A 16,187-nucleotide genomic window follows, 5' to 3' on the forward strand; every position below is an offset into this window, starting at 1 on the left:
TAAACTTCCCCCTCTGCTGCTTGATAGTTTTCCAACTTTTTTTTATATACTTTCTTCTTTGATATTCTGCATGTTCAAGATTCAAATTGCTGTTTTTAGTTTCTGCATTGTTAGAAACCTAAAAATTCCTTTTTGAATGTTGATCCAAAATTGTTTTAAATTGTTTTGTACCTGTTGGATACACAATTTTAGATAAGCTGTATTTGTTTTCTTTTGACTGGATATTGTTAATAATTATGTGTGCAATAATATAAAAAAATATTGCATTTATTGTATATATAGTTTACAATATAATTCATCTTCTTATCCATTGTCTTTTTCCGTCTTTTTTCATGCAGAAATGTTAGATACGAAAAGTTTATATGGGTGACATACCTAACTGTAAAAGTTTGAATAATAAATCGACAACGTGAAACCATCACTGAGCCTAAAGTAGCAACACAATATTGGTGATTATTTTTTTCCAAATTTTTTACTATTGAAAGGCAAAGTTTTATCGTGGAATCTTTTGTCTGTCATCTACACGTATTTCTGCACTGTTTTTTTATCATATTTTTCTTCTTTTTTTAGGAGAACTGAGATAATATCATATTAATTTTATGCTATGTACAAGGCGCTTTATTCACATACCAATGCTGACAAAAATGTACTCTCCTTTAAACCTGGAGATGAGTTTAATTTGATTGAACAAATTGATGAGCATTGGTGGTCGATGTTGAGCACAAATGGCATTACTGGTCTTGTGCCTGCTTCATACTTGGAAATAAATAAGGTTTGTATTGTAATTTTTTATTAAATTTTAATTATTAGGGAAAAAAGAAAAATGGTAATTTTATAAGGTGTTGAATCCCACACAAATCCCACTTAAATTCCAAAATTTAGTTAATGTTACAGAGGTAGAACGCACGGATAGATTAATGTTATCTTGAGAAAAATGGTAGTGGGGAACCTAAAATTAATGTCACGCAGAGTGTAGAAATAAACATTATTTTTGACACCTTACATTTTAAATTCTTTTTAGAAAAATATCTTTAAGGGCGGATTTCCACTTAAAAAAAGAGAAAGGAATTACTTGATATGTAATAAGTGTGAAATGTTTTAATAATTTACTACCATTGTATAATTTATTTCAAAAGTTAAAGGTTCTCTTCAACTTCGAAATAAAATGCGTGCCAACAAGTTTTTAAAAATAGAAATAAAATTAAAAATAAATAAATAAATTTTCCCTGTTTTTTCCCACTTCCTAATTTATTTTATTTCAACTATAAAAAAAAATATTTTACAGAAGATCTTTGTACAAAAAATGTTTAGAAAAAAAATGGATTTGTTAAAGTGGGAGCCGCCTTAAAATACTAAAATTATTATTAGAAATTTTTAGACAAAATACATTTAGAAAAGTAAAGAATTGTATATCACAGTATCAAATTTACTAAATATGCCATTGACCATATTTTGTTATAATTACCCTTATTTTCTAGATCAGTCAGAAGGATGTACTCAAGTCAATAGATGAATCAATTAAACTTATTCATAACTCTCGTGATACAGTTTGGAATGAAACTGTGAGGAAAAATATACAGTAAGTACACACGCCACAAAAATTTAAAAATGCTTTATTTTGTTAAATTTAATTTTACTTAAATTAATTGAAAATGGTCAAATTGATTTGATCAAATCTGGAAAAATTTTGAATTTTGTGTTGGCAATTAAATGGAAACCCTAATGACAAAGTGTACCCTTCTGTTACTCTTAACAGAAAACTGATGGTAAATCGCGAAGCTATCTCATCAGGAAAGAGTTTGTGGACTAATCCAACTGCTGAAATTCCACACCAACCTAAGAGACTTGCTCCACAAGCACCTGTAAACAGTATTAAAAAAGGAAAGTCAACCAAAAGATATTCTGCACCTCTGCCACCTGGTTTTAAAGGTAAATAACAGTAATAACCAGTTATCTAACCACTTTCCTCGCAGACCTGCTGTGATGTTGTATGGGCTAGAGTCTTAAAGGTGGCTAACATGATTTAACTAAAGATGCACAATATTGAAGATGTTTTAAACAATGATATTCCTTGTGTGGCATATAAAAACCTCGATCCATTGTGTGTTTTTTGAATTATAAGTGAAAGATTTTTAGTAACATGAATTAAAGAGCCATTTTAGTATAGAAGATTATTGGCTGAGCAGAATAATTTGAAAATTCAAAGGGCAGCGTTTAACAATGCTGTTATAATTTCATACAGTGATGATTTATTTTTCTTATGCATGTTGAATTTGTAATGAAAATAATACTTCCTTCTTGGTTTTCATATTTAAGTTATACTATACATGTCTAATGAATTTTTAGAGGAAGCCTGGTGCTTTTAGCGAGCTGTTCTTTTCACGCTAGTTGTTCTTTTCACGCGAGTTGTTGTTCAACACATACATAACCCACTATAAGTAACTGCGTAGGATTATTAACATGTCAAGTTTCTGCACGTCCACAAGTTAACTGAAAAAATTAGGTCAAAGTAATTGTTTCTTCAATTTTCCGAATCAGTATTGGAAAATTAATTACAATTATTAATTAATAATTCTTTAAAAATTTAAAAATATACAGGTAAATAAATAGATAATAAGTCTTTTAATATTTAATATAATATTTAATTGAACTGATTTTTAAACGATCTTATTTTTGGATTTATTTCATGATATAGAAGATGTTTTTTTAAGTTCATCATGCATTCTTATTATGGATTTTGCGTAGAGGTGGTGCTTTTGATGTTGTTCTTTATTAAGTGGCAAATCTACATTATGCTAACAACAATCACAATAATATTGACTAATTCTCTACGGTGGCGCCCATACATTTTTGTGAACACAATAGCCTGATAAAATTCAAGGATTTGAGCCTTTTTGATTCATGTCGGCACTCAACAATTGCCAAGAGTGATACAAATTTGTTGTGGAATTCCCATCTTTTAAAGCCTAAACATACTTCCCAAAACAGGCAGTTTATAAATTTAAGTATTAAATATTAAAAGTATTCTCTTTTGCTAATTTTCAGTCATAAGGCATTTCTTTTTGATTTTTAGATGCCGCACCAACTTCTGATGCTTCATCAGAGGCAAACGCTAATGGTGCCAGTAGTAAGATTTATAATATACAAGTTAATAAAGGGGACATTAGTCCTCTTAATATGAAACAACCTTCGAAACGAAACAGTTCTGAGTCATCAAATGAAAGCCTAACCAGTCCCACAGGTACACATCAGGTATATTTACCATCTTCTGGTAAAAAGGATCAAGTAAATACTTCAAAGAGCACAACAACAAAAGATGTTAAGCTAAAGGTAATTGAGGGAAGTAACATAACAATCTCCAGAATGGGTGAATCAAGTTTCAAAACTATCCGATCAGATGAAAATGTAAAATCAAAACAAGTTGATAACCTGATACAAAAATCTCCAAGTACTAAAAATACAGAAAGTTTTTCTTTTGTGCCACATGACACCATATCGAGAGACTCCTTTGCGTCCAGTGACATGAGTACAATAACTTCAAAGTCTTTGTTGCAACAAGATACAGAATGCTATGTACCCGAGGATTTGGGGAAACAACTTATTGATGCTGTAAGAGGAAGGTATAGTATTTGAGGCCGTTGCTACATAATGTTTTTGTTGTTATTGTAGTTGGTATTTTTGCCATTTGTAAATCAATTCTTCCACATATCTAATAGTAAATGAAACATCACAAAGCCAAAATATCTTTAACAGTGATCAACAGGGATCCTACTTCTCTTAATTAAGATTGTTGACTAGATGTTCTTGATTGCTACTTTTTCAAAGCATCTTATTTTAAATTTTATTGTATTCATTCAAACTGTAGGTAAACAGCATTAAGGAAACAAAAATAATTTTAGGTGTAAGATGAGTTTTAATAAATCGTTAGCAGCCATACGTTGTGTTCTACAAACCATTGGAAACGAAGTACCCTCAATCTCTGAACCACTAAAGAAAATTATAAAGCAAATTCAGGATGATAAGTTGGTAAGATATTTTTTCCAGATTATTTTGCATTCCAATTGGACAAAGATAATTGCTGTCTCCCACCAGGTTAATAAAATAGCACTAGGCGAAATCTTTTTTGTCTTGTCTGTAGAAATTTGTTTTTTGTACATAATTTTAGAATGTGTTTAAAGGCTCTTTGGCTGAGGAAGATGCAAACCGGCTGTACGATGTGTTGAACCAATTAACAGAACATAAAGAGGACTCCCAGCAACGAAATTGGGCCATACATGAAGATTTCTTAGTGATCAAGGAGTTGCTGGAGAATTTGATGAGCATCATGGTAGTAGTGCATTTAATTTATCAGTGGCTTCTTGGTACTCACAGATTTGCAACAACTTTTAGGGGAATTAAGCCTCAAACTTAAATAGCATTATCTCGGTTAACATTATGTTCGTTTCCCAAAGTCTGGTCAAAATTTTGAAAAATAAATATTATTTTGATTGATTTAATATAAAACTTACCCCATCTATAAGCGAACGGTAAGCACCATATACCGTGACGTATTTTACGCTGAAGAAGCATAAAGGTAGGTTTCCCATACTATTGCGATTTTCGCTCGAGCGTAGAAAGCTAAGGAGCATTTTTCTCTTGTGTTTGAACTTATGGAAATCAATTTCCCGCTTGAGAGAAAAGATGTTTAGAATAAAATGGCTGCCGTAAACAGAAAAAACCTTTGGCTATGAAACATTGTGTTTTTTGGCAGCGAATTAAAAGAAGATGTAACAGGAAACAACAACTAAGAAATTGGATTGTGCAATTCTTTACATTTTGTTGAATTTCATTGGTTAAAAAGCTCAAGAGATAAAATACGCGCTGAAAAAGTTGAATGAGTTCAATTTTTTGAGAAAAGCTCGGGAGCATATTTTTACGTCGAGTCAGCGGTCATTCTACTTCATTGTGCATGCCTGTGAGAAAAGCTCTCAAGCTTTTTCCGTTTGAGCGGAAAATGCAGTCTTATGGAAACCTACCTTAAGCTTGCACTGAGGCAAGCAGTGAGATATGGAAAATTTAAGCTCCTGCTCTGACTCTCCTATTTGTAGATCATTCAAGTGACTCTGAAACGTCGGTAACAGGATGTTACATGAATGAGCCTGAATACTCTAAAGCAGAACTTGAAAAAGTGACTTATGAATCTAGTGATAGCGAAGAAGAATTAAATTTAAGCAGACTTGAAAATTTGCATTGGTGTACCTGTACATGTTGCGAACTCTCCTTATATATGAATAAGGAAGTCTCCAAAAAATATATTTCTCGTAAATATTTGAAAGACCATATTTTTCATAGTTACACAAAAATAAAACATTCTTTGTATCTTCTTATTTTCTCACTTTTCGCTTTATAATCTTACAGGTCCACATGCTATAAAAATACACACCATCGCAGATTATTTAATTAAATTAAAAATAATGCCATTCCTTAAGTAGCAATTAAAAAGAGGAGAGGCCATGTGCCTCAAATAACAATTTGTTTCAAAGAAGTTTTGATAAATGAATAAATTTCTTTTGAATATTTTATCTTTTATCCTGGTTTACACTGTAACTTAAACTTTGATTCAGCATTTTTAAACAAACAATAACAACATCATCATCATCATTCTCGGCTTAACATCCGTTTTCCATGCTAGCATGGGTTGGACAACAACGAAAAAGCGAAATAAAGTACAACGGACTAGAGTTATATTTTTTGAATTGTTATGTTTATTCACATTGTGTAAAAACTTTAAAAAAAAAGAAGATATCAAAAAATTGTAATGAACGTAAAGTACGTCATAGATCTCCACCGCAGATATTGTTTTGATTTTTACATGGCGATTACTGTTGTCAACTTTATGCTAGAAAAGATGTAAATTCAAAAAACTTCAATTTTTTTTATATACCATCAAAATATGTAGGCTTTGTAAAAGATATTTCTGAAAAAAAAATATCTGGGCTTAATTCCCCTTTAAATTTGATGTACCTACATGTCAACAGATGAGATGAGATGAATATTAAGATTATTAATGAACCATGTATTTAGTAAAAGATTTTTGTGCAGCAATTTCTCTTTTTTATTCACAGCTATGTCAAAATCTTTATTTTACCTTTTATGAGAAGTCGGCCCTGTTTTGCATGACTTTTTGTCTAAAGTAAACTTTTATACTACGTTTACACTAAGCACTTATACGGATTCCAAGAAAGTATCTGGATTCAAACAGAAATGTAATAGTTTGAAACCAAAGATATTTTATTCGTTTTCATCTGTTTCCACACATACAGAAAAATGCATAATTTTTGCATTCGTGTATTGTACCAAATTTATTCAGATAAATACCATATTGTCAGTTTACATTACAAAATTTATACGGATCCAAGCAATTATTGCGAATTCTAATGAATCTAGAAAAAACATTTTTTTATTTTATTATCGTTTTCATGCTGAATCTGTATAAATTTGTAAAATCTGATGTAAATGCGATTCCACTAAATGTCTATTTTTAGTAACTAGACTCATGAGTCTGGATAAGATTGCATAATTGTAAACACAGTATTAAAGATTTTTGAAAACCGGTCTGAACCAACTTGTGAACACCATTTTTCAAATAAATAGCTTCTTTGCGTAGTTTTTTTTATAAATTTATCGTCTTAAGTCTGAACACAGTCCATCGATACACTGATTCAACTACTTTGTTCTTCCTACTACTTAATGTGGTGTAATATTACTGAGTAGCCTTTAATAATGTTGGCGTGAACTTTTTTTAAGGACGAAATTGATCCAAGTATATGTCGTTCTGTTTTGGAAGAAGATGAGTATCGATACATCAATGATCTAATATTATACTATCAAATGGTGAGAAAACTTGTCATTGCCATAAGAGACTAAATTATCTTGATTTCATCTTTTACAAAACTCACTGTCTGTAAGACAATTTCAAACCCAGGGGTTTTTTATCCAGATTGTAATTGCACCTATAATCATAGAAATAACTGCCATCCAAATAAATTTTGTTACTTCCTGTTAACAGAAGGGAAAGCGTTATGAAATAGTGGTGCGGAAAATATTGTACAACAGACAATTCCCCTATTGAATTTTCCACGGCCTAACGACAAGTAGTTCTGATTACAAAATATCTTCAGAGGTCTACGCTAGATATGCTCTGCTCCTTCTATGTGACTTTTTTCTTTATTAGGAATCTCGTTCTAAGCTTCGTATATCTCTTCTTCATGCATTTGGATGTTTCTGTCAACTTGGTAAACAGTTTATATCACAGCTCCTTTGTTCCGTTCTACCCACTGAGCTTGCACAAGATATGCTACAAGATCAAGCTGGTGAGTAATTTTTTTTATCACTTTATTTTACACTAGTTGTCATGGCTTTAATTTCCCTAATTCTTTTACTAATTTTTACATTTTTCTTTTCATCATTGTTTACTATTCTAAAATTTGCTACAAACTCTTGATTACAAATTACTACACAATAAAAAAATGTTATCCAAGCTATTAAACACAGTGTAAATGATATCTCTTATGAGAGGGGAAATAGTTCTCCTAATAGTTGTAATATAGCTTTGATAGAAAATTTTGAAGCTTTAGAGGTGGTGATTAAACCCTGACTCTATACACAAATGACCTGTGTATGTTTTTTTTTGCCTCATTTTAACGCCTAAACACACAATATTGCACCATACAGTTTTTTTTCTTACAGTTTTATGTTTGAAGGTGCGCATATATATTTTGAGATAATATTTCCCATCCTATTTTGGTGAAGGAAATATGTTTATTTTAACGCCCTATGAAAGCTACAGAAAACCCAAAAACAAGGTGATTAGTCTTAATACATGATAAATCATTGTCTATGCAAGTAATTGAACATAATTGAAACCTTTAGAATCGCTATTATTACCATATGAGAGATTAACGTATTTTAAAACAGGGACTCTTACTGAAATTAAAAATACCAAGAATTTATGTTAATTTGATTAAAACAGTTGTGGGTATTAATTGAAAAAAGAGTTAGAATGAGATAAAACATAACAGAACTAGCATGTAAAAAAAAATATAAGAAAAAAAAGTCAAACAAAACCATTTTTTGTTCACATTCTTAGGCATATTTGTCAGCTAGGACAGTCTTATAGACAGACAATAATTCCTTGTTTCGCCCTTTATCACATTAAACACATTGTGTTCGTTTTGCCTGTTAAGAAAATTTTAATTATCCTCTAAATTATTTGCCTAATTAACAACAGTATGAAATAACGTCGACCTAATTAAACCCACTAAATTCAAAACCATATTTCAATTTTTGCTGACATCAACAATTAACCATGAGAGCCAGCAGAAAAATAAGCCTGCTATCTTGGTTGTTTTATTGTGGGTATTATATCTGCAAACCAATTTTAAGAATAAATTTGGAAGTTGCAGGGTTATGATATTTTTGCACCAAAATTTCTCCACTCAACCTTTACAAACAAGTTAAAATGTGTAGAATAATAGAATTTAGAATAATAATGATTTTAGAATAATAACGGCCGTGTCAAGCTCGGCTGTTGAGACCAGTACTCTGTTCTTTTCACTAATAATTTTGAGCTAAATGCACATAATGTTTTCTTCTGCGTTCATTTTTTTTTAGATATTTTCAAGTTTGTGAGTTCATCCTTTTTACTAACCATGTTATTTTCTACTGGTGAACCTGTGCCATATCATCATTATGGTGAGATTTTGACTTTATTACCATACTCAGTTGTTGCTACTTTATTACTAAACTCAGAAATAGGAACATGCGCATAACTAAAGGAGTGTACTGAGAGTCTGGTGCATATAAAATTAAAACATGACACATGCAATTGCATGTGTTTGCATTTATACGACTTATGAGGACTTCTGTGCGTTGCTAACTAACACTATGGGGACCTTCTGCACTGTGGGACAAATTTCTCTGGCCCATAGTACATTTTCCTTGAAAACAATTTTAAACTTCAAAATAAGGTTATTTATCCAGTTTACAAGCAGTGTCGCCATAAGTTGTGTCTGTGTGCAAACTTATGGGCTATTTTGTATGTCATTTACTTATTGAAAGTATTGTGGGAACAAATAATACAAATTTGATAAAGTGTGTTTAAGAGGAACAAAGAAATTATTTTTTTAAACCTAAAAACCTTTTAACCGCTTGTATATAACTCGTGCAGGTCACAAATTTATATTTTTGTTGTGTTTTTTTTTTAACATTAAACACTCAGCAAATCCAGTTGTAAATTTCTCGCCACAGTAAGTTGTCTATCTATCGACAAGGATAGCTTTAGAATGTTAAGACTTAAGTTTTTTTCCAGTTCAGTTTAATGAGGATTTTATTGAGTTCGTACTCAATCAAATTGAAGATCCTCCTGATGCTGACACAGAAGACGAAGTCGCAGACGGTTTGGTTGGATTGTTGTTGTCATATAATCTACATTTTAAAAGTAAGTAGGTGATGTCAGACATTAGCGCAATCTTAAGAAAGTAAATAACTACATTATGATTGATATTTCCAGCAACAAAAGTAAACACTGTCATGCAAGTTATGTCAAGACGAAATGTGTTCAGAACGTTGTCAGAAAAAGTGTTGTTACTGCTCAATAGAGAAAGTAAGATTGTTTCGAATGTTGTTTCAAAATGTTCCTTGAACTCCCAAAACCTTTTTTTATAACAGTTCATTTTTCATCTTTCATCTCCTCTACTTTTCTTCACTTTGCAATAAAAGAACTTAAAGAATTTGTGTTTGCTTATTTTCTATGCAATACTTTGAGCAAGTCTAAGACTTAGTAAACAGCCTGCTATGGTCTAGGTTTTTTGTCAAAATAAGGGTTTAATAAACTTTCGAGTTCACCCTAGCTTTTTCATAGAAAGACAAACTTATTGTTTTGTTTTCATTTTTTATTACTTATGTCTATAATATTAAAGGGGTCAAAAACAAATCAGACCGAAAACATAGAGAATGCTGAAGTTTTTTTTGCAAAAATTGTAATTATAGCTTTTGTTAAGTGGAGTTTTTGCTTTTTAACTCGCCTTGTATTTGAAATAGATTTTTTTTCCCTTTCAGATGACCCAACTGCTTTATTTGAGTTCAACGATAGATGTCCAGATTCAGTCGTGAAATTTCTGATGGATGTCTTTGCGGATACAAAAACATCTGGAATGTTCTTCACTAACGACTTATATGTCCTCTTCGACATCATTTTGAGACAACTTACTGACAGACAAAAGAAAGATAGGGTACATTTTACCTTGCTTTTTGAGATTATGTTTTTCCATAGAGTTCATGCAAAGAATTACTTCTTTCAACAACCATCAATGCTTTGTTTAGCATTGGTGTAAATGGGTCAGCGATGTAGCTATTTCTTTTGGTGTTGTAAAGAACCTTTTGAGTTTGTGTCTTTACTTTTGATTTTGGTTTCAGATTTAAGCTCTTTTCTTACTGCTATAATCTTTGCACATTAGACAGGAATTTGTGGGTACATGTTCACAAGCAATTTACCACATGTAAGCATGGCTTTATTTTTATGTAAAGGTTTGTTTCCTATTCCCCCTTCTCTTTAGGTTCGGACCGAATATCTGTCTCTGTTTCACAGTATATTGAACACAACTCATTACCATGAACACAAGCATCGTTCACAAGAATTCAAGCGATGCTTTTCAGAAATATTAAGCAACAGGGAAACAGAAAGTGAAGTGGACGTCTATATTGTTCGAGAAATTATGACACGCTTTGCACAGTCTTTTTCCTAAAATTTTCTTCAAATTTTATGTTGTCTTTGGTAGCAATTCTTTATTTTGGGAACGTGTTAATACCTTTTATTTCTTTTTGTTGTGACTATATCTTTTGTATTGTGTACACATACACATTGAAGCAGGTAAAGCTAATTCTTTTAAAATGACAAAAATTTAATAATTAGTATTGAATATATTTTGCCTTCCTTTAAAGATGGACTACCTTAATGTTAATTTAATTGTAAGAATAAATTTTTTGGCTTTTCAGGTGAAATTTTAAACAGTTTTGTCCAGCGAGAGAAATTCAGAGTATTCATACTTTCTGTTACCCATATCGTTAGTACAGGAAGATAGTAAGTGGAAAACATATTACACAATTGCCCTGTTTAAAATTTCAATATTTACTGGTATGGTCAAGACTGTAACAGTGCCATTCTAAAGTCAGGTTAGGTCTAAATAAAATATTTTGCGCATAAATATTATAGTCATTAATTTAATTATATTTTATCGATTATATAGTATATATCATTTATAGTTTATTATTTATGGCACAGTTTTTTAAAAACTTTTTGTATACATGTATATTTTAGATAAGAAGAATTGTTCGGATTTATATTCTCAAATTATTTTGTTGTTCTTATGTGACAAGGAAGCAAGGTTAAATTCCTGTGATTAAATTAATGTCTACTAGTCTAGTGTTTTTCTACTAGCAATGTGAATGTTATATGAGTAGTGTTTTATAATTGGTAAAAAAGAAGGTTGTCAAATTTTTGTTTCCGCAAGAAGTCATTTCAGCAATTTTTTTGTTGGTTTCACACAATTTGTCAATGTGAAGGTGCACTTGTCAATGTTTAATAGTTAGAGCATAGGATCTTATGTTGTTTGGTTGTGCCAAATCTTGCTAATTGCTGTTTATTTTGGAAGATAGATTTTCAATGAGTTCTTTGTTATTGTTAAAAACTTACATTTCTTCTATTTCTAACATTGTTGAACAAAAGTACTTTATATATCAGTGAGTGAAAAGTTGGCACTTTGTATTATTCCGTAACGTCAACAAAGTGTTATATAATAAAATTTAATTTTTAGGAGAATTGAAAATTTTCTATAGTAATATGGCTTTATCAAAAGTTCAACTTACTGCGATATTAGAATGTAATATTTGCTTAGACACCTGTCATAAACCAAAAGAACTAAACTGCGGACACACTTATAGTCAATATTGTTTAGAATGGTATTCTTGTTTTAAACAATGATGGAAGTGCTGAACTTTCTTGGCCATTAAGATGTGATAAGAAGACAATGCTAAATCAACATGAGACAATTAACAAATACATTTTATTGTGTGACATCTTGGATGAGATGTAAGTATGATTTTCTTACACCATTCTAATTGGTGTATATGGAAATATATCTTTGAAGGTGTTTCGATTCCTATGCTTTGGTATGTTTCTCAGTATTTGTGTTAAAAATCTCTCAATAAAATAATATAATTTTGTGACTATTTTAGTGAGGATTATCACTTGATGCCATCATGACTCATCAGTTAACAGGCCTCTGTAATGGCTACACATGTTGTTAATCTACAAAGTTTTGTTTTTCTTCCTCCAATTCACGTTGTCTTACATGATAGTCTTACGCAAATGATCTTAGCTCACAACATGTATTTTATTCTATTTTAAGTGTTATTTTTCAATTTTTTAATATACTCTTGTTAGGTGATTGGAAGAATATTTTGCAAAAGATTTCTATGATGTTTAGAATCTATCACATGGAACCATAGATTGGAAGCATGTAAGGATAAAGGCTCCAGTCACTAGTGGGTCTCTTTATTATAATTACAAAGGCTTTTTTAGCTTCGTATTAATGGCAATTTGCAATGCCCGTTATATTTTTTCGTTTTTCGATATAGGGAATTATGGTTCCAATAATGACAGTGGTGAGTTTCGCAGGTCAGCTATTGGAAAATCTTTTTTTAACAAAGAAATGAATCTTCCTAATCCCAAATGTATTGAAAATTGGCCAGTTTTTGGTCCAATTCCCTATTACTTAGTTGGCAATGATGCATTCCCACTTCAAAAATAACTCATGAAACCTTATCCTGGTCAAGGTATCCAAGAAAACCAGGCCTTTTTTAATTACAGATTGTCAAGAGCATGAAGAGTTATTGAGAATGCATTTGGTATACTAGCTGCACACTGACAAGTGTTCATGCAACCAATACAAACAAAGGCAGAAAACGCAGAAATTCTAGTCAAGCAGCAATTTGTTTGCATAAATTTCTGCGTCAAACAAATAGTGCTGGTTATTGCCTGACTGGTTTAATTGACACCTGGGATGACAAAGGACAGATTAAGGAAGGTGAATGGAGACGCTTAGTTTCTAATGGTCAAAGTAATTTACTAACCAACATTCCGCCTATAAGAGGATCTCAACCACCTAATTCTGCTAAAGGGGTCAGGGAAAACTTAAAATCGTACATCAACTCTATGGAAGGTTCACTCTCTTGGCAATGGGAACATGTAAGAAGCAGGGGAGTGGTAAGACAATTCAAAGAATAAGTTTTATTAGATTTTGTAAGTATTCTTTAGTTAAGTAACAATAATATTTGTATACATAAAATCTTTTAGTCCATGTTATTCCCCTTTCTCTCATTCTTCTAAATAGGCCAACATTCATTGTTGGTCTTGAGAGCTATCACTTTTAACATATTCAGATATGTTGGGTTTTGGTAGTGTGCATTGAATTGCTGTTTTCTTTGGGGCTGGTAATTTTGGAACGAATTTATACCAGGCAAAAGTATTTGATTGGTGGATTGTTGTTGCGGTTGGTATACAGGGCTTGAAACTTCTATTGGGGATGAAGGGGTTGGTGGGGGGCTTCTCAATATTTCACTAGTATAGGTGTGTTGTTTTGACAAAGAGTCTGCTTCATCCTGAAGTTGAAATTTGAACATAATGTTGTCAATTTCATGTTTTGCTTTCAGCTTTTCCATTTTTGAAAGCTTCTTTAATTTCGTTGCTAACAAATCTCCATACAACTGATCTTCGTCTTTCTTAAAACTTAATCTCTCCTTCAGCTTCAGTATTAAATGGACTTCCATATCAGATTCTACTTTTCTTTTTTTCTGAAACTGCTCTCTTCCTGTGATAGAGGATATTTCAGTTTCTATGGCTGATTTGGTGGATTTGGAACTGATACTAGGATTTGTTACACTTACAAATGGGTTTGAAAATTCTGATGCTACTGAAATATTGTCATCATAATCACCAATTCCCTTCTCCATCTCATTGCTTTCGTCTTGGCTTATTGTCTCACTGTTGCCATGCCAGTTAGAAGTTGTTTCCCTTTCAATAATATATGGTTCTAGCAAGCCTAATGCACCTAAAATAGGAGGCCATTTAGCTTCTTCAGCTCCAGCACCACTTTTTGTTTTGTTTTCCTCTTCCTTTTTTCTCTCCCATATCTATTTCTTATGTTTAGGAACATTTTTTCAGCAATACTGGCCAAAAGAAAAGTAAATTAACATTATTGGAATATGCTTTGTACTTAACATACCGTATTTCCTCCAATAAGCGCCGCCCTCTATTAAGCGCCGCCCTCTAATAAGCGCCGCACCTAAAATTCGAATTTCGAAATAAGCGCCGCCCTCTAATAAGCGCCGCACCCTCAAATGCGGCGCTTATTAGAAAATCAAGAGAAAATGAGATTTCAATGCTTTTATTCGAACTCTATAGTCTTATATAGAAGATGACAAGATCCACTGTTTTAAAAAGGAGGGAGCTTGTCCTGATGGGGCATCACGGCTAAGAGAATCCCTGAATATCTTGCAAGAGGAAGAGAGTCAAATAAATCCTTTTGAGAACATAACAGATTCGGATGTTGAGGATGCATGCGGGCCGTTTCATTTGATTGACTCTGATCAAGAAAGCGACGAAGAAATTGATGTTTGAAATTATCTTTGTTATATTTGATAGAAAGAGAACAGGAAAAGACACGATAATTCACCCGTTATTTCTTTCTCGTACGTTACTTACCCCTCTATAGAACCCCAAATCTATCAAAAAAACTTTTACTAAGGATAGCATTCAACCAACGGATTGAATTTGAAGAATAGGCAAAAACTTCAGAAACTTGAAATCTGAAATTTCGAAATAAGCGCCGCCCTCTATTAAGCGCCGCCCTCTAATAAGCGCCGCACCTAAAATCACAAAAATTAAATAAGCGCCGCGGCGCTTATTAGAGGAAATACGGTATATCAATATAATAGATTCAACAACAACAGCAACAAAAATTAAGTATTTTTAAAAAAATTATTTACGTACCACTAACAAGCTTGCTTCTTTGACTACATTCTCCCAAGCAAGTTTTTTCTTGTTTTTATCTTTAAAACTTTTGTCTTGTTTATTATATAACACGGGGTATTTTCTAACTGCTTCACTCAATTTTTGTTCATTTTCAGTTGTCATGATTTTGACTTTATTCACTTCTCTCAGCGAAATGATTATTTTTTTTAAATTTTCTTCGAGTGAAGCAAGAGCAACGCAACGATGCAAGATATAAAAAAATTGATATTCTTGCATTGTTGCGTCGTTCTTGTGTTACTTACTTCTTTTATGTTCACAGGGTGCGCAAGATTGAAGCAACGCAGAAGCAGTGCAGACGCAAGTAAGTGTGAATCAGGCTTATGTCAGCAAAGCAAAAAAATGTGAACAGATTATTAGCTATTTCTGTACAACATGCAGTTCAAGGATGCCAAAACATATATTCTTTTTTCATCAAATTACATATATTATCAATGTCATTTTTAATTAAAACTTGCAAGAGCTGCAACCTTTGTGTAAGCAACACCACTCGCTTGACAAATTTGTCTGTATCGTTGTGAAAATTGTTAACGTGTATATTGTACACACAACATAAGAATCGTGAAAAATATACAATTGTTGATTTTGGTTTGGAGGCCAAACTGGTTCAAATCCTTTATCACATTATTTTATGAAACAAAAGTGGTTAACAAGGAAATATAGTGTCACTTTGATTTTCTAAGTATTTGCTCTTAAATTAAAATAAAGAAAGTTGAAACGAATAGAAGGTTATCTTAAAATGTTAAATAAAGAAGAAGAAAATCTATTAAAAAATTTGATGATAAATCGGAAGAATTTAAAGCAAAACTAATTTCTATTGGTTTTGTTCATAATATTAAAGGACTGCCAACGTAATTGCCGACGTAAAATACAAAGATACGGATGTTGCGTCGGCAAAAAATTTGCCGACGTAATTTTGTTGTGAAATTTTTAAATAACAATAATTTTGGTTTTGCTTGAGCTTCTTAACTCAATGCGACTACAAAATAATTAAAGTCGATTTTCAGTAAATTAGGCCATTAGGCTGAGCTAAAAATGGTCGGTGTTATTATGAAAAACG

The 16,187-nt window shown here is 31.8% G+C and overlaps 1 protein-coding gene across 1 annotated transcript; it reads left to right on the forward strand.

Annotated features, from left to right (window-relative positions):
- Positions 1-426: 426 nt before the first annotated feature.
- LOC130641450 (NCK-interacting protein with SH3 domain-like) lies at positions 427-14,812 on the forward strand. Its single transcript, XM_057448257.1, has 14 exons — positions 427-449; positions 571-772; positions 1,479-1,579; positions 1,757-1,929; positions 3,074-3,620; positions 3,900-4,026; positions 4,166-4,327; positions 6,787-6,873; positions 7,214-7,352; positions 8,653-8,733; positions 9,350-9,478; positions 9,551-9,643; positions 10,099-10,271; positions 10,596-14,812. The coding sequence occupies exons 2-14, from the start codon at positions 605-607 to the stop codon at positions 10,782-10,784; spliced, it is 2,169 nt and encodes a 722-aa protein (XP_057304240.1). The 5' UTR covers positions 427-449; positions 571-604; the 3' UTR covers positions 10,785-14,812.
- The last annotated feature ends 1,375 nt before the right edge of the window (positions 14,813-16,187 follow it).

The sequence above is a fragment of the Hydractinia symbiolongicarpus genome, chromosome 1, assembly GCF_029227915.1.
Source record: "Hydractinia symbiolongicarpus strain clone_291-10 chromosome 1, HSymV2.1, whole genome shotgun sequence".
Lineage (NCBI taxonomy): Eukaryota > Metazoa > Cnidaria > Hydrozoa > Anthoathecata > Hydractiniidae > Hydractinia > Hydractinia symbiolongicarpus.